This window comes from Salvelinus alpinus, chromosome 1 (assembly GCF_045679555.1).
Source record: "Salvelinus alpinus chromosome 1, SLU_Salpinus.1, whole genome shotgun sequence".
NCBI lineage: Eukaryota > Metazoa > Chordata > Actinopteri > Salmoniformes > Salmonidae > Salvelinus > Salvelinus alpinus.
This window is the reverse complement of record NC_092086.1, coordinates 39,464,105-39,483,784: the sequence shown is the minus strand read 5'-3', so window position 1 is coordinate 39,483,784 and position 19,680 is coordinate 39,464,105. Positions and strand designations below refer to the sequence as shown.

The window sequence follows — 19,680 nt, the reverse complement described above, 5'->3', positions numbered from 1 at the left end:
TGCTTCACTCAAGCTGGACCTTACCTGCCCCTTTCCTTCTCTAGGGGACTGTGCTCTGTCTCTGTCATGGTCATGAAGCTTGTTGAGGTTTGGGGTTACAGAAAGCCAGGTATCCAGAGACCAGGACTACTCTGTTCTCTTGTTCTGCTGTTTCATTCTGTCTCCTTGTTGTCCTTCAGAGAAGTCTAAAGTAGGTCAGAACCATCTGTGTGTCTCCTGATGTCAGACATCATACTGGTCTATTCCTCTGAGTGTCTCCTGATGTCAGACATCATACTGGTCTATTCCTCTGAGTGTCTCCTGATGTCAGACATCATACTGGTCTATTCCTCTGAGTGTCTCCTGATGTCAGACATCATACTGGTCTATTCCTCTGAGTGTCTCCTGATGTCAGACATCATACTGGTCTATTCCTCTGAGTGTCTCCTGATGTCAGACATCATACTGGTCTATTCCGCTGAGTGTCTCCTGATGTCAGATATCATACTGGTCTATTCCTCTGAGTGTCTCCTGATGTCAGACATCATACTGGTCTATTCCTCTGAGTGTCTCCTGATGTCAGACATCATACTGGTCTATTCCTCTGAGTGTCTCCTGATGTCAGACATCATACTGGTCTATTCCTCTGAGTGTCTCCTGATGTCAGACATCATACTGGTCTATTCCTCTGAGTGACTCCTGATGTCAGACATCATACTGGTCTATTCCTCTGAGTGTCTCCTGATGTCAGACATCATACTGGTCTATTCCGCTGAGTGTCTCCTGATGTCAGATATCATACTGGTCTATTCCTCTGAGTGTCTCCTGATGTCAGACATCATACTGGTCTATTCCTCTGAGTGTCTCCTGATGTCAGACATCATACTGGTCTATTCCTCTGAGTGTCTCCTGATGTCAGACATCATACTGGTCTATTCCTCTGAGTGTCTCCTGATGTCAGACATCATACTGGTCTATTCCTCTGAGTGTCTCCTGATGTCAGACATCATACTGGTCTATTCCTCTGAGTGTCTCCTGATGTCAGACATTATACTGGTCTATTCCTCTGAGTGTCTCCACTGACCGTTCTCATTGCTCTGAATATCACATCCTCTCTGTTTCTATTTCAATTAGTAACATTGAACATTTAGCTATTTGTTTTCTACCCTTTTCCATATACAAAATACCTCCTCCTATATTACCTTGGAGGTACTGTAGATGTGATACAGTAGAAGGGACAATAAAACATCTTGCAACATTTGCTTAGCAAGAGCAAGGGTGTTATGCAGGTTAGTAAAGGAGCAGGTTGCGAATATGACATACATCTACAATGTTCTAACTCCTCTCAGTGTCCCGCAGCACATCTGTTTAAGTTACTGCCTTCTTTCTGTACGTGCAGCCTTTTTCACCACTTGTATGCCATGAGTATTCATCTGGCAGAGTGTAAAATCAATTTGCTCCAGGGCATGTGTGTGTGTTTGTGTGTGTATGTGCCTGTGTGTAGTATGTGTACACGATCACACTGTGACTCTCAGCCAAAAACACCCTAAGGTTCTATCTAGAGAAGTGTGGTAGCAACCACTCAATTAGAACTGTACTGTAGTCCAAATGAGCCCTGAGCATGGACAGCGGACAGCCATAGGCTCAGCTACAGCCGTACCTGGCATGCTAAAGCTCTTTTTATTTATTTAACTAGGCAAGACAGTTAAGAACAAATTCTTATTTACAATGACAGCTTACCCCGGACAACACTGGGCCAATTGTGCACCGCCCTGTTTGTTTCTTTATGTTGATGGTGATTAGTATATGGCGTTGTTGTTTCCATGAAAGGGTTGTGACTATAGATTGACGTCCCATTGTGCCTCTGTACTGTAAGTGTGTACATTTCATAAAGAAAACTAAAAGGCATCTAGTTAACAGCTTAGCTTCCACTGGCACTGTGAGAATTTAGGACTACAAGGTTCTATCTGCAAAAAAAATAATATTCTGAGATGACTGGCTTTAATGTTCCATCCCCTTATTGGTTTGAATGGTGTCAGCAATTTTTTAATAGTATTATTTTGAACTGAACACCATGAATTGGGGTATTTAGAGTACTATCTGCAGAAATGCAGATAGAACCTTAGTCCCAAGCTGTGGAGTCTGGTCAGTGGTCATTTGTCTTCTGTAATCTGCTTACAAACAACAAGATAGAGTGATGTGTCTTTATATACTGTAACAAAAACATATATCTCATGTCTTCTCCCTAATTTTATGCTTTATACTAGCCAACTGGCTCTTTGCTTGAGTGCTTTGTGAGTAAAAGACTAGCAGCTGAATGCTTTACAAAGGGGTTGAATCGGGGTCAGATCAAATCAAATTGTATTTGTCACATACACATGGTTAGCAGATGTCAATGCGAGTGTAGCGAAATGCTTGTGCTTCTAGTTCCGACCATGCAGTAATATCTAACAAGTAATCTAACCTAACAATTTCACAACAACTACCTTATACACACAAGTGTAAAGGAATGAATAAGAATATGTACATAAAAATATATGAATGAGTGATGGCCGAACGGCATAGGCAAGATGCAGTAGATGGTATAGGGTACAGTATATACATATGAGATGAGTAATGTAGGGTATGTAAACATTATATAAAGTGGCATTGTTTAAAGTGGCTAGTGATACATTTATTAAATCATTTTTTCCATTATTAAAGTGGCTAGAGTTGAGTCAGTATGTTGGCAGCAGCCACTCAATGTTAGTGATGGCTGTTTAACAGTCTGATGGCCTTGAGATAGAAGCTGTTTTTCAGTCTCTTGGTCCCCGCTTTGATGCACCTGTACTGACCTCGCCTTCTGGATGATAGCGGGGTGAACAGGCAGTAGCTCGGGTGGTTGTTGTCCTTGATGATCTTTTCGGCCTTCCTGTGACATCGGGTCCTGGAGGGCAGGTAGTTTGCCCCCGGTGATGCGTTGTGCAGACCTCACTACCCTCTGGAGAGCCTTACGGTTGTGGGCGGAGCAGTTGCCGTACCAGGCGGTGATACAGCCCGACAGGATGCTCTCGATTGTGCATCTGTAAAAGTTTGTGAGTGTTTTTGGTGACAAGCCAAATTTCTTCAGCCTCCTGAGGTTGAAGAGGCGCTGCTGCACCTTCTTCACAACGCTGTCTGTGTGGGTGGACCATTTCAGTTTGTCCGTAATGTGTATGCCGAGGAACTTAAAACTTTCCACCCTCTCCACTACTGTCCCGTCGATGTGGATAGGGGGCTGCTCCCTCTGCTGTTTCCTGAAGTCCACGATCATCTCCTTTGTTTTGTTGACATTGAGTGTGAGGTTATTTTCCTGACACCACACTCCGAGGGCCCTCACCTCCTCCCAGTAGGCCGTCTCGTCGTTGTTGGTAATCAAGCCTATCAGGCCTTATATGCTTCGCGGAAGTTAGAATAACAATGATCCAGGGTTTTGCCAGCCCGGGTCGCGCAATCGATATGCTGATAAAATTTAGGGAGCGTTGTTTTCAGAATAGCCTTGTTACAATCCCCAGCTACAATAAATGCAGCCTCAGGATATGTGGTTTCCAGTTCACATAGAGTCAAATGAAGTTTGTTCAGGGCCGTTGATGTGTCTGCTTGGGGGGGAATATACATGACTGTGATTATGATCGAAGAGAATTCTCTTGGTAGATAATGCGGTCGGCATTTGATTGTGAGGAATTCTATGTCAGGTGAACAAAAGGACTTGAGTTCCTGTATGTTGTTATGATCACACCACGTCTCGTTAATCATAAGGCATACACCCCACCCTTCTTCTTACCAGAGAGATGCTTGTTTCTGTCGGCGTGATGCATGAAGAAACCAGGTGGCTGTACCGACTCCGATAGCGTGTCTCGAGTGAGCCATGTTTCCGTGAAACAAAGAACGTTACATTCTCTGATGTCTTTTTGGAAGGCAACCCTTGCTTGGATTTCGTCTACCTTGTTGTCAAGAGACTGGACATTGTCGAGTAGTATGCTCGGGAGCGGTGCGCGATGTGCCCGTCTACGGAGCCTGACCAGAAGACCGCTCCGTCTGTCCCTCCTGCGGCGCCGTTGTTTTGGGTCGCCGGCTGGGATCCGATCCATTGTCCTGGGTGGTGGGCCAAACAGAGGATCCTCTTCGGGAAAGTCCTGGTCGTAATGTTGGTGAGTTGACGTTGCTCTTATATCCAATAGTTCCTCCCCGACTGTATGTAATAAAACCTAAGATTTCCTGGGGTAACAATGTAAGAAATAACACATAAAAAAACAAAATACTGCATAGTTTCCTAGGAACGCGAAGCGAGGCGGCCATTTCTGTCAGTGCCGGATGAGAGATAAAAGCCATATATATCACTGCACAGATGCTTTTAAAGGACCACTAGTCAGTAGTCAAGAACCCCAATACAACAGATTTTCTTTTCAGAATACAATGCTCTCTACACACAAAGTTTAGGCTACTGATTTGTTTTAAATATCTGGACCAATGGTGGGCATTTGAAGGACTCTCACAGAAACAAAGAGCTGTCGCTAATTATTGATGGAAATTAGGATTTTCAATGAAACACAAAGTTGCAACTGCAAGGACACCTGAAATGGTGGTTCTAGGGGCTTGAGAGATTAGAGCAGGGGGTCTGTATTGTGTTGTAAATGATTCAGAAGTTGCAAAATAAATCTGAGGGAGGGAGGGAGCCCGGCAGCGAGTAGCCCTTCCAGAAGGGCCGGTGGAGAGAAAGACGCCGACGTGCTCTCCCTTAGTTCTCTCCCTTGTTCTCTCTTGTTCTCTCTTTCTCTATTCTTCCTCCCTTAGTGCAAGAGGAGCACATGGCAGCCTGCTCTCTCTCTCCCTCTCTCTCTTTCTCTGTCGCTCTCCCTCTCTCTCTCTCCGATGGTGAGTGACTTCTGGACATGGATCTTTGCTGCGGCATATGTCCGCCTGCAACTCCCAGCGTGATGTGCCCTGGCACTGTCGTCATGTGCTCGTCCTATGTGCTGACGTCACAGGGACCCTGCGCAGGGCCGAGGAACAGACGTACACCGCCGTAGTCATTTGTCCTTCCTCACAACGATGGAGGAGATCCAAATGCAGTAACACATAGCACTGAATTACAATCATATTGTACGTTTGAGTGTTATTATATCAATTTTGAATGCATTTATATTACATTGTAACACTAAAGTGAGCACAAATTCATTAGTCTGTCTGAATTGTATTGTACTCTGTAATTCTCATGCTAAATGATCTAGTATTATATGCCTTTGACTTGCAGAAAACCAGGACAAAACATATATTAGGTGATTTTCTTATGTATTCATGCATCCCTACTGAGATTGCAGATTCCCATACAGTTCCTCTGAAAACCATCCCAGCCTATTTAGCCCTGTCTAGACAGTTCGTACTGTATCTGTGTCACTGGCCCCAGGATGCAAAGCAACGAGGTAGAGAGGGACACAAGTAGGTTTAGGATGTGAAGAAAGGAAGGGAGAAAAAGGTTGCTCTACTTTAGGGATGGGCCACAGGCTCCCCTTCCTGCTCTGAGAAACTAGGTCTGCTGCTGCTGCTGCTGCTGCTCGCCCTATTTCCCACACCTCTCCGGACCACTGAAGCAAAGAGACTCTGGACCCAATCCTAACTTAAGATACATTTAAACGTATGCATAAATTATGCGTTAATGTCAATGGGAGATCTAAGATGTAATAAAAAACTGTGGGTTGCATCCATAAATCTCAAATTAGGATTCGGTCCCCAATGATAGGTGTGTGAAGCGAGACGGCTGGACAGACACAGTCTGAATGTTGTCTTGTCTACCTGGGACTACTACTCATGTCTCCATCTATTGGGTTTTGCTGCAAGTGTGTTGTGGTTAAACATTTGATACATGACTGTACCCTGCTATTCCCCTTGTGAATCATGTTAAAACATGACTTAGTCAAAAATCACATGTAATATAGTACATATCAAATCATAATTTGGGTACCGTTGTTTGTATCACAGGAGGTTGGTGACACCTTCTTTGGGGAGGAAGGGCTTGTGGTAATGGCTGGAGCATAATGGCTGGAATGGTATCAAATACACCAAACACATGGTTTCCTGTCACGCCTGCCCCCGCTTCCCCTCTCTGGCGCTCGAGGGCGCCAGGCGGTCCATCATTACGTACACCTGTCACCATCATTACGTGCATCTGCACAATATTGGAATCACCCGGACTACATTACTTTGTTGATTGCCCCTCTATATCTGTCTGCTCCTCAGTTTGTTCCCTGTGTCAGCATTGATGTTGTTATATTTTCCCCTGTCAAGATGCTGTCCTTGTTTGTTTCTTGTCTATTATCCATTACATTTTCACTCCCTGTACTTGCTTCTCGTCTCCCAGCGTCGGTCCTTACAGTTTCCATTTGTATGATGCCATTCCATTTAATCCGTTCCAGACATTATTATGAGCCGTCCTCCCCTCAGCAGCATCCACTGGTTTGTAAGTACATTTCCCCAGTATGCATGTGATTCTGTGTTTGTCCTACATATGTAGGATCTTAATTTGATCACCCTGTTGGTGCAGGAAATGTCCTGTATAGCAGGAAATGCAAACGTGTAGTGTATTCAATGTTTAAAAATGCTTCTAAAGTTTGTAATTATCAGTTAAAAATGTCAGACTTGATTTGCCCTAACAAAAAATGTATCAACCCCTACAAAAATGTTCATTAATTATAATCCACACAATAATAATAATTTCCTATTGCTGTAGGTTTATTTTTCAGCTGTGAGAAACTGGTCAAATGAAGATCCTACATATGTGTTTCATCCTGAGAAGGAAGAGGAGGATAAGGCTGAAGCATCTCTACCGTCATGTCGTACATAGCAGCCACCAGTCACCCCTGGTTGTAAATCCCCAGTGGGAATGAATGCACCAAAGCCCCCCTTGCATTTTAACATTCCAGGCATGCGTGTTAGCCATGATTGATTGGCAATGGTGAAGCAGATTTTATTTAAATTCCATCAGAAGGTGATATATGGCTGCATGCCTCACAGCTAGATTAGAATCCTCTGTTAAGGAAGCTCTCTCTCTGTTCGATGACTGCAGACAGACAACAGACAGACAACAGACAAGCACATTCAGTTGGTTTTGTCTGAATTTGTCCTATACTTCTTGTAAAACCCTGTTTGTCCTCACCCACATACATTCCATTGATTGGATTCTTTGTGTCAGCTAGGCTATTGATTATCCAATTATTGTTTCAACTTTTTCTAATTGCGAGAGAAAAAGTGAATAATAGGTTTCTAATGGTTTATTGTAATTTAGCTAATCAACATGCTAATTGAGCAAAATCTCCTCAGGATAGGAATCTGTTCTCAGTTAATTTTCGCCTTCCTCTTCGAGCGAGATCAAACTCCAGGCTTTCTCAGAGACAACATTTTAAGTGATTGAGTTGGCTTGTCGACCAGCTTGGACGGTGTCCCACTAATCAATCAATGGTGAGCAATCGCTCAGCCTCATTGAAAAGCTAATTTAAAGGTATCTTAAAGGTTCATATAAATGGCTGCATCTGAAGTGGTGACATTTAAGTGCCATCACATTTTAAATGAAGTCATGAATATTCATGTCCATAAACACATTTTGTGAGCGTTTATTTCCATATTCTGTAAATTAACTCACTTTTCCATAGGATTGTATCTTTGAACATTTAAATCACTCTGTTTGGTACTGGCACACATTGTGTAAGTAGCATATAGACCAGCCCAAGCCTGGATTTGAGTCCATAGTCCACTAATTGTTCCAGTGAAGACAGTTTAGTTGACTTAAGCCATAGGAAGGATGACATCACTACACAAGGCTGCGCTAGCTGCAAACTACCTCTGTTTCCTGTGGAAAGGTACCATTCATGTTCAGGCTCAGGGACACGAAACAGATGTGCTGATGGACATCACCTTCCGCCATACTTGTCTCCACCTGCTCTGGCAGGGGCTGTTGGTGGCCTTGGTTTTTTATAAAGACAGAGCTCTTCTAATCAGTCTGAGCCCGTGAGTGCCACCATGCCGTGGGCAAGGCTCTATGCCAGCCTCTAATGAGGTCTGTGCCACTTCAGTTTCTCTCTCTGCCATCAACTCTGGATCCAACAACATTAAGTGTTCTCTGCTCTGCATACAAGCCTTGTGTTTTGTATTGTACTATTGTTATTACGTTGTTATTGCATGATCTAACGTTCGTATAACTGATTATAAGCCAAGTCACATGGCCCATGTGTCATTACGAACTAGCCTTCACAGTATTGTACATACAGTTGAAATCGGAAGTTTACATAAACCTTAGCCAAATACATATAAATTTCACAATTCCTGACATTTAATATACATTTAATAAAAATTCCCTGTCTTGGGTCAGTTAGGATCACCACTTTATTTTAAGAATGTGAAATGTCAGAATAATAGTAGAGAGAAAAAATTATTTCAGCTTTTATTTCTTTCATCACATTCAAAGTGGGTCAGAAGTTTACATACACTCAATTAGTATTTGGTAGCATTGCCTTTAAATTGTTTAACTTGGGTCAAACGTTTTGGGTAGCCTTCCACAAGCTTCCCACAATAAGTTGGGTGAATTTTGGCCCATTCCTCCTGACAGAGCTGGTGTAACTGAGTCAAATTTTCAATAGGGTTGAGGTCAGGGCTTTGTGATGGCCACTCTAATACCTTGACTTTGTTGTACTTAAGCCATTTTGCCACAACTTTGGAAGTATGCTTGGGGTCATTGTCCATTTGGAAGACCCATTTGCGACCAAGCTTTAACTTCCTGACTGATGTCATGAGATGTATCAATATATCCACAACATTTTCCAAACCGTAGTCTGGGTTTTTTATGATGGTTTTGGAGCAGTGGCTTCTTTCTTGTTGAGCGGCCTTTCAGGTTATGTTGATATAGGACTCGTTTTGCTCTGGATATAGATACTTTTGTACCTGTTTCCTCCAGCATCTTCACAAGGTCTTTTGCTGTTGTTCTGGGATTGATTTGCACTTTTCGCACCAAAGTACATTCATCTCTAGGAGACAGAACACGTCTACTTCCTGAGCGGTATGACGGCTGCGTGGTCCCGTGGTGTTTATACTTGTGTACTATTGTTTGTACAGATGAACATGGTATCTTCAGGCATTTGGAAATTGCTCCCAAGGAGGAACCAGACTTGTGGAGGTCTTGGCTGATTTCTTTTGATTTTCCCATGATGTCAAGCAAACAGGCACTGAGTTTGAAGGTAGGCCTTGAAATACATCCACAGGTACACCTCCAATTGACTCAAATTATGTCAATTAGCCTATCAGAAGCTTCTAAAGCCATGACATCATTTTCTGGAATTTTCCAAGCTGTTTAAAGGCACAGTCAGTCTACGTGAACTTCTGACCCACTGGAATTGTGATACAGTGAATTATAAGAGAAATAATCTGTCTGAAAACAATTGTTGGAACAAAAGTAGATGTCCTAACCGACTTGCCAAAACTATAGTTTGTTAACAAGAAATTTGTGGAGTGTTTGAAAAACGAGTTTTAATGACTCCAACCTAAGTGTATGTAAACTTCCAACTTCAACTGTAGTACACATAGTAATTACCACACACTCTCAATTAAACTGCTTAAACTTTTAGATAATTGCATTTTTCCAATTTTATTTATGTTGGATTTTATCATGAATGATTAGCTGTTGTGTTCCCCAACTTGGCGTAATTAAATGTGTAAATGACCTGCTGGAGGTATTAGCTAGCCAGTGACACCCCTTTTATTGCCCATAAGAAGCAATGCCCATGCCCTGATTGCCCAACATGTTTCCTTGAATTAATGTGGCTATTTGACAAGGGAGCCGTCCAGTAATGTGTGTTCTGGAATAAGGAAATTCCAATTACAACGACAGCTGTTGGGAGACGAGGTTGCTGGATGTAACAAAGCACAGTGTCTAATACACCAGCCAGTCTGTTGGGCCCTATATTGATTACTGTTTTGTTGATGGACCCCGGGTTACTTCTAACAAATACACTTTCCCTCTCAATCATCTCGGCCACACACAAAGTAAAGATTGAATCAATGAATCAATATTTTGTTTCGAAAAATGTATTTAAATTCAATTGAGTTGGAATGCATACATTTTTTTACCAGCTCTCTATTGAACCGCAACCCCATGAGGATTTGTATGAATGTGAATGCATAATCAAGGTACTGTGAGTCCATGGCCCTGGCCGTCTCCTGTTGTGGAGGAACACGTTTCTCACGTTTATTAGGAAAATCTCACAAACATGAGGGAGAGAAAATCCTATTTGAGCTGTGGATTAACTGATGGAAATCGAGGGTGGCGGGCAGACCTCATATTTTCCGCTACTCAGTTCCCTGTGTGCCGCATACTCAAACAGCCAGCTACCGGAGCTGAAATTACTAGAATTGATTAGACATTACAATGCGGCAGTATTCTCTTCTTGCTCTGACCGGCCGAGGTCAGCCATTCTGCTTTATCACCCTCCAATTTCCCCCGCTGAATAAACACTTTGTTTATGGTCGGTGGATTGGCGAGCTATGCCCCACCAGTCCTCTGTATCCTCAGCCTACATCAATTTGGATAGAACCAATAAAGATGTGATGCTCATAATGTGCATTCTCTGTCTCTGTGAGTTGTATTATGATGCTGATAACGTGCATTCTCTGTCTCTGTGAGTTGTATTATGATGTTGATAACGTGCATTCTCTGTCTCTGTGAGTTGTATTATGATGCTGATAACGTGCATTCTCTGTCTCTCAAATCAAATCAAATCAAATCCAATCAAATCAAATGGTATTTGTCACATACACATGGTTAGCAGATGTTAATGGGAGTGTAGCGAAATGCTTGTGCTTCTAGTTCCGACAATGCAGTAATAACCAATGAGCAATCTAACCTATCAATTCCACAACTACTACCTTATACACACAAGTGTAAAGGGATAAAGAATATGTACATAAAGATATATGAATGAGTGATGGTACAGAACGGCATAGGCAAGATGCAGTAGATGGTATCGAGTACAGTATATACATATGAGATGAGTAATGTAGGGTATGTAAACATAAAAGTGGCATAGTTTAAAGTGGCTAGTGATACATGCATTACATAAAAATGGCAAGATGCAGTAGATGATATAGAGTACAGTATCTACATATACATTATATTAAGTGGCATTGTTTAAAGTGGCTAGTGATACATTTTTTTAATCAATTTCCATCAATTTCCATTATTAAAGTGGGCTGGAGTTGAGTCAGTATTTTGGCAGCAGCCACTCAATGTTAGTGGTGGCTGTTTAACAGTTTGATGGCCTTGAGATAGAAGCTGTTTTTCAGTCTCTCGGTCCCTGCTTTGATGCACCTGTACTGACCTCGCCTTCTGGATGATAGCGGGGTGAACAGGCAGTGGCTCGGTTGGTTGTTGTCCTTGATGATCTTTATGGCCTTCCTGTGACATTGGGTGGTGTAGGTGTCCTGGAGGGCAGGTAGTTTGCCCCCAGTGATGCGTTGTGCAGACCTCACTACCCTCTGGAGAGCCTTAGGGGCAGAGCAGTTGCCGTACCAGGCGGTGATACAGCCCGACAGGATACTCTCGATTGTGCATCTGTAGAAGTTTGTGAGTGCTTTTGGTGACAAGCCGAATTTCTTCAGCCTCCTGAGGTTGAAGAGGCGCTGCTGCGCCTTTTTCACAACGCTGTCTGTGTGGGTGGACCAATTCAGTTTGTCCGTGATGTGTACGCCGAGGAACTTAAAACTTACTACTAATTAACTTACTACTAACTTACTACCCTCTCCACTCTCTGTGAGTTGTATTATGATGCTGATAACATGCATTCTCTGTCTCTGTGAGTTGTATTATGATGCTGATAACGTGCATTCTCTGTCTCTGTGAGTTGTATTGTGATGCTGATAACGTGCATTCTCTGTCTCTGTGAGTTGTATTATGATGCTGATAACGTGCATTCTCTGTCTCTGTGAGTAGTATTGTGATGCTGATAACGTGCATTCGCTGTCTCCGTGAGTAGTATTGTGATTCTCTGCAAAACGCAGAGCTGTGTTTGTCCTAAGGGAAGATTGATGGTGGTATAGTTAGAGAATACAGCCATTTCAGTCTAATTAAAGTTTCTCTCTGTGGCTGAACCCTTTGTGTAACGCTCTGGGAGAGGGATCATTGCTCCTAAACCTATGAGGCTTTACTCTAAAAGCAATTTAACGGCAGTCTAATCTGTATCACAAACATCCCTCTGACAATTTACTGGTGGCAAACTCCAGGGCATGATGCCGGGTAATACAACATTTCAAATCATTGCATAACTCTATTGACATGAGGGGTACAACTGTAAACTGTAAATTTGTTACCAGCAAATACAAATAGATTTCTCTAGTTTAACATCTTTGTGTCTGGTGGGACCAGAAGTTTAGAAATAGAACAAGGATGAAGTGGAAGAGGCTAACAGGTTTTGATTTTGACCTTCATATTTTAATGAGTGTATTAGATGCAGTATTTGGACATCCCTCTGCTACCTGGTTTAACACCGTATCTTGTTGTTTCAGTCTTTCTGGCCTAGGACCACCAGATACAAAAAACCCACAGTGTCTGTATGGGCAGCATTAACATTCAGTGAGTTTATAATCATGTGCTGTAAGTCACCTGGAAATGGCAATGTGTGTCTGCTAATGTTCATTGTGACTCTGATAATCACCAGACTAATGACGGTTGGCCTGTGTGTGTGTGGTGGAGCGCTTTCAAGATCTGAGTGCTTTGCTCACCTTGGGGGACCTGTGTTGTTGAGATTGTTGTTTTGGTTTTATTATTTGTACTGTGAGTTGTGCCAGGGGTCTTTACCAGTTCTTTATTTCACAGTCACTAGAATAAAAAGGGTTTAAAACCTCTGATGTAATGTGACTGTGTAGTCATAAACCACACATCAGTTAAGCTGCTACTCTCTACAGCCGTTTGGGGAAACAAATAATGTGGCCTTCAAGGTTATTTCAAAAATAAAAAGAAGTTGAACTTAAGCATGTTCCTCAGGCAGCCTAGACACTAGCAGCCAAGTGTCCCCCAGCCCAATCCTGGTCACTGACCTTGTGTGGCAGGACCATGGCGGAGCCCCCGCTGATGCCCACGATGGGCACGGCCGTCTGCAGGGCAATGAAGTCCAGGATCTGTGCCACGGCTTCCGAGCCGATGTTGTCCTCAAACACCACACCATGTACGCGGTTGGCCGCCAGTGTGTCACAGATGCGTGTGAGCAGGGCCCGAGGGTTGGTGTTGTTTACCAGCACTGTGATGGGATTCACCTCCAAGGGCAGGTCCATGAAGTTCTCCCTGCTGAGACGCCCCTTGATCTCCTGCTGGTAGGCCGAGCCACTGAACACCACCGCCACGTTGACTGCTGGCAAGGGCGTTGCGAAAGGCCGACCTTGGCACCAGGGGGCAGTGCAGAGCAGCAACAGCAGCAGCAGCGGCCACCACCACGGGGAGTCGCTCAAGCGGCCTAGACGAACGCCCATCTCAGTCACCTACTGCCTGAGAGAGGGGACGAGGGTGGGGATGAGAGGAGGAGAGAAGAGAGATGGGTAAAGACATTTGTATTAGATACATGGGACTGTTTAGTGTCATTTGTGCAATGTGATAATGCTTAGTAATCCCTCCAGGCAAGCCAACCAAACCAACTGCCTGTAGTTTAGAGACATTTTAGCTTCATCTGCGAGTCATGTGCTTCATGTGCAGGTGTGTCTCTATGTAAGCGGCCATGAGTGGTGGGTTGGGTCAGGTGGATGATGAGAGACCCAGGGTACTATTTTTTGTGTGAGTGTTTGGCGTGCAACACAAGGCAGTGAGCAGGTTGCTGTGCCTGCGGATGGCAGCTGCGGACCCACTACTGTTGTACTCTGCAGTCAAATACAGCAGATGGTGCCTACTGTTAGATGCAACAAATGGAGAACAAGGATTTACCATTTATCTCTCGTGACGTTTTTTCCCCCTGTGAAATAATGCTGCAGAGCTATTCCAACTTAATCTGCAAAACATCTGAATGCATGGGTATTATGTGCTGTGAATAGGTGGAGACCTGGTTTTGGCCATGGAGGCTTTTTTTAACGGCAGCTACATGCTGTATTTCTAAGGCATTGTTCACGGAAAAAACCTAATGTAACTTAACTTGGATGACAGTTTTCCCTTAGATGAGCCTTTGAAATGAATTGATAAGATCAGTGTTTAAAAATACTGCATAGCTAATAGACTTCAATGCAATTTTCCCAAAGTACAGTGTCACAGTGACAGTAACAAAGTTTGTTAAGGGATTCACTTTTAGTTTGAAATCATAAACCCTACATTGTCATGTTCCAGGTAATGAATAAATGATCAAATCGACCAGAAACTCTTTAGCTTGTTTTGATCTTCCAGATATTTATAGTTGTAGGGCAAAGTAGAAAAAAATGATGTATTTCACAATGGAATTGAATGGAGTTAGATCCTACACCATTACATTCACCAATCCATTTAATGTCTGGTCAGATACTGTGTCCCTCTGTCAGACAGAGTCATCCTCTATGACTTATCTGTCACACTGCAGCCTGCGGGCCTGACTCTGTGTGGTGTGTGTGAGTGTGTGCGTGCGTGCGTGTGCGTGTGTGTGTGGTATCCTGTCAAGGGGACCTGATTTAGCATGAGTTTGAATCACAGTGGGGTGATTACAATGTAATCCTCAGTATTCCTTGGCGGGTGTCATGGCCCACGGCATGATTGTGACTCCCTATCAAGACATGTTGGACAGCTGGGGACCCACTGCAGTCCCCCATTCCTCAACCCCTGCCTGACAGAGGGAATGGGACGAGGGGCTTGTGTTAGCGTAGATGGAGTGTACCAGTAAAGTGGTGGTGACGTTCCCATGGGGTAATTGGTTGGACTACGTGATAATATAGTCTCCACTCTGAAAACCTGCCTCCCAGAGGACTGTAGGGATTTCTGCATCACACTGCTGGTCAGGGACCTTATCAGCAACACATGGCTGAGAAAGGACCATTATAGATCGTCATTAGTAGCGGAGCAGCCTAGAATACCAATGATGGTACGGCTGTTGAGAATGGAAAGGCATTATGAAAGTTGCTAGATTTTGACCATATCAAAAACAGGATGGATTTGTTGTGCTGATTGACATACCTATTTTCCATTTATGACATCATTGCTGAGTTTCCTCTGTCATGAAAATAGGCAATATTTCTGTCATTGATCCTGCAGGCTGATTGATAATCCCTTAAACTGTTAAGAACACAGAGCAGGAATGCATTGCTTTCCTTCAATGACATTATCCATGTCTTATCCGGCCATTGTATGATGGAACACGTTAGGGTTAATGTCTTTGAGGAGGATCTCATTAAAAGAGCTTGACCTTCCACATGTTTAATCAAGGCAGTGAAACAGCTGAGGTGGATGTCTGAAGGTCACCTACATGGGGGATTACCGTGGTAAAATGGGGATGTGGAATTAAACACAACAGCCAATGAGTCATCATCGACTTAATCAGATGACTTATGTTTGTCGATATGCCCCCTATTACCAAGGTGTATTCCAAACAGAGACACAGCTATCGGGAGGTAATTACAGCACAGTGTAAACATTGATTTGACCATCTAGCCCAATTTGACCTTGCTGACAACAAAAAGTGGAACTCACACCACTGTGATTTGCAATAACGCTGGGCAATATAGTCATGAAACCCGTTCTGTAGCTTGGTCACAATCCAAAGTCTCCAAAACACAGGAAAGAGGCTTTTATTACTGTCCTACATGGAGCTAAATCCACCCCCAAACTTGTACAATGGCTTGAGGCTTTATTCCAATGTTAGGGATCAAAACTCACTGTGGATATTTATTTTAGTCAGGGATATTGTAATAGAAAATGCAGCTCTGGGTACATCATTTACACTGTATTTTATGTTGATTTTTTTTCAGATCACAGTTTATTTGGTTCTTAAGCCTGGTTGCAACAGATGAGTGGTAAATACTGTAGTTTGGGACCATGGAAAAGAGACAGGTTGCTGTTTACATCATGATGCAGTCATGAAAAGCTAGTTTTATGACTTTTGTGTCATGTTGAGTCAGTAGAAACAAACAAAATCCCACTGTGAAACTAGTGAACATGAACATAAGCAAACTCTATTACAATATATCTATGATACTCTAAGTATGCAAACAGTCATTACTGTGAGACATGCAGGCATTGGTAGAAAATGTGTCTGAAGGAGATTTTCCCCATCTACACAGACAAGAGATCATTTGTTTTCTACGCTATGACCTCTATAATCTGGGGTTGGATTTTGGAATGCACTGCCATGTCAAATTCTTTGCTCTCTAGAGATGTAATCTCTGTGAATCTGCAAGTCCCCAATTTTCAGTGCCTGGATTTGATATGTGTTAGTTGTCTGCTGGAGTTTTCACAGCTCCAGCTCCCAGCCTCCTATCAGTGGGAATGTGTTCAGTTTACCGACCTCTCTCTCTCACTTGACTCTGCCCAAGTCACCGCTGGCTGGCGCGAGGGCACACAGACCAGATTAGATCAAAGCTTCTGCCACTGTTCCAGTCTGGCACTTAGAAGGGCTCAGACCGTTTCCCCATGCACCGTTACTACTGAGCAAATCCCTGGTGCGACTGCAAAGATTATGCCATGCCTTTTTAAAACTGTCATCCAGCTAAAAGTGTTAGGGAGAGGGAGATGACAGAGTAAAACAGATACCAGATCTAACTATGTGACAGTTGATATTATATCTCTGTTTAATGGCAGACAGTCCTAACAGAATCCTTCAAGATCTTCACCATGGCTTTCAGACCAGATGGGTTTATAATGAGGAATTGCTTATCCCCCTCTAGTGGGTGAGTTGGTAAAAGCAGTTCCCTTAGAATATCAGTTGTCCTCTGCTGTTTCCTTGTCAAACCAGAGAAGCTAATTATTTCTGTCTCTGTCCCACTTCTCTTATGTAGTCTGTGGGAGAACTGTCTCTACTGTAACACATTTGACTAAATAACAAGGGTCAAGGGGTTACATTTGTTATTGTAATAACACCTGCCAGATGTGTTTTGTTTTGTCTGGACTGGCCTGAGAAATGAAATTATTTTAGTTTTACACCTTTTCAGCTATTCCTTTGTCCTAAAGGTGATTGGTTGAAAGTCAGCTGAGATGACACATTTATTTACTTACAGTGTTACTATCATCAAATCTGTTCAGGAGCCTCTGCTTAGACATTTGACTGCACTCTCCTCATGCCCAATTCCCAGCCCTGCTCAATATCTTAAGACCATAGTGGTACAGTACGTACATCTGGTTGTGTGTGGGGGGGGGGGGGTGGGGGGGGGGGGGTTGTTGTGCTCGTCATTGTTGACGTAATGGGTCATTTCGTATTCAGAGCATGAAACTGCTGCTAAGACTTACACCTGTCTCATCCTGGGCACAGTTTGATCAATATGCTCCAAGCCTTGGATAGGCATGCTGGTGCCTCGTGGCTCTCTGCTGGTAACTTTACCTCTTCTCTTGCTTTTTATCAATGAAACATCAGCTGACCAGCCCAATGTTTAATACCTATCACATTTTAGACTTGAGTAAGGAAACTTTATAATTTGTAGGTACTCAACAATGGGTTAACATGAAAAATACATACCTTACATTAAATCCTATTAGAATTCCTTTATAATAACCCCTTTCAAGTCTAATCAGTATAAATGTCCTTTTCTTTCCCATACATTATGCATGTGTTCAGTATTAAGGATTAGTTTAACCCCACACAGTGTAATTGACAATTTGACCTTCGCTAATGCAAAGACCGCCAACTATTTCATCCGATCATTATGATCACAGTTCATTTCCCATTCACCTGTGATTATGGGTTTAGCTAAGCCATGAAGATAAAATACTGTCATTCTAATCCCCCAAAATCCATTACCTTTCAACTAATCTGGTAATTCATGAGCATTTTGAGTACACTTAAATAGGAATAATAAAATGCTTTTGTGAATACAGTGAATCGGCTTCTTCCAGTCATGCATTGTCGAGTAAATTAGAATCAATTAGACTTTTATTGTTAACCACTGAGTATCCTCTCAACTCCCATTCATTGGCCCTCACTGCTACCGTGGTTTCCAGACTTTGTTTAGCTCGGATCTATCTAAAGAGCTTTGTGGACCATCTGATAAACAAAACAATACATGTAGCCAGAACCCAGGCTTTAGCTGCGACCCAGGAGGATATAGCTGCGACCCAGGAGAATATATTGTAGCTGCGACCCAGCCTGGGTCCCGATCCACCATCTGGGGAACACTTAACTAGTCCATCGCCAATAACATGGCTCCCTCATTGTGATTTAAAGTAATGTAATATCAAGCTGGATCTATAATCCTTAGTTCCAAAAGCCTCTGCCTCTTTTTTCTATACTTTAGACAACATTCAATAAACGCTATATTGCACATCATATAATATTACCAAAATTCCTGATACTACTGCCAGCTATATTAGGATAGAACAAAGCACTCTGAGAATATTTTGACTTGGTATAGTCAATAGCTTAGTTCACAGAAGTATTACTGTTAAGTGACATTTGTTTCCTGCCTTTGCAGATGGTGACCAAAATAGAACAAGTGGGGAAGCAGCTTTGTGACAATAGTGCACACTGATATAAAAACAGACTACTAGAGTAGCCACACTCACAGAGTGTTTATATTCTAGTTCCACTAACAGAACAACATGGTGGTTTGAGAGTTAATATTTTCTCTTAAAGACAACTTAGCCTTTAGACACATTGCCTCATCTGGAAGGATGTGACTTTGACATATCTGCCATGCCTCAAATCAGACACATGCAACTGCTTTTCCCCTCCAACAAGACGTAATGGCTTGTATTGTTGTCACATTTTATCTAGGTCAATATTCAACTCAATTTTACATCCCAATGCCAGGTGTCACCACAATATTGGATGCAGTGCAAGGTGAGTCCCTCTCAGCTGTGACTCTATGTCTGTCGTCTGGTGATTTGATCATCGTGGGCCCTAGCGGAGCGCGGACAGGGCATGTCAACCTGTCATATCCCTGACACCTCCCTGTAGATTTACTTCTTTAGTCCTGATGAAATTATTCTCCATATCATGGCCTCATAATAAACTGGAGCTATAGGCTGTCATAGTAAAAATGTATCCTACTGTCCAATATACAGCCCCATGTTCCCTCTACCCTACCTGCTTCCATACAGTGATCTCCCAGTCTGCATGTTTCCAATCCCAGCAGCCTCTGAGTTATCTCCCACCCCATGACCCCAGGGAAGAAAATCACATCAAACTGATACACTCAATGATATTAGTTTATGTCACCATCCAAATCAAGATCCCTGCTCTGCTTTGCTCTCCTAAGCCACGAGCGTGCTGGACATATTTCAGACATGCTGTTGCATTAAGTGTACATGACAAGTGATTGATCCGCCGTGGAATGAAAACCCGATAAATCTGAGAGTAATGATCTCTCTGACTGTCTCTGCATGGGGGGGATTTTTGGAGATAGGTTTCTCCTAACATGCCTGTGCTTTAAATATGCTGCCTCACTTCTTGTGTAGTGTTTTCACTTTGAACGAAACAAGGGTGTCGAGCCCTGAGCCGCCTTGGGCTGGCCTTCTAGGTTAGGTGTGTCTTTGCGCTACTTGAATGGCCCTGCTGC

At 42.9% G+C, this 19,680-nt stretch overlaps 1 protein-coding gene across 2 annotated transcripts in view; it reads right to left on the bottom strand.

Moving 5' to 3' along the window:
• The window catches only part of LOC139575595 (glutamate receptor ionotropic, NMDA 2C-like), a 75,613-nt gene that overhangs the window by 37,332 nt on the left and 18,601 nt on the right, over positions 1 to 19,680 (bottom strand). For both annotated transcript variants that reach the window (XM_071400724.1, XM_071400734.1), the window contains exon 2: positions 13,072 to 13,516. In XM_071400724.1, coding sequence (XP_071256825.1) covers positions 13,072 to 13,500 — 429 coding nt within the window. In that variant the 5' untranslated portion in view covers positions 13,501 to 13,516. The remainder of the gene's footprint in view (positions 1 to 13,071; positions 13,517 to 19,680) is intronic.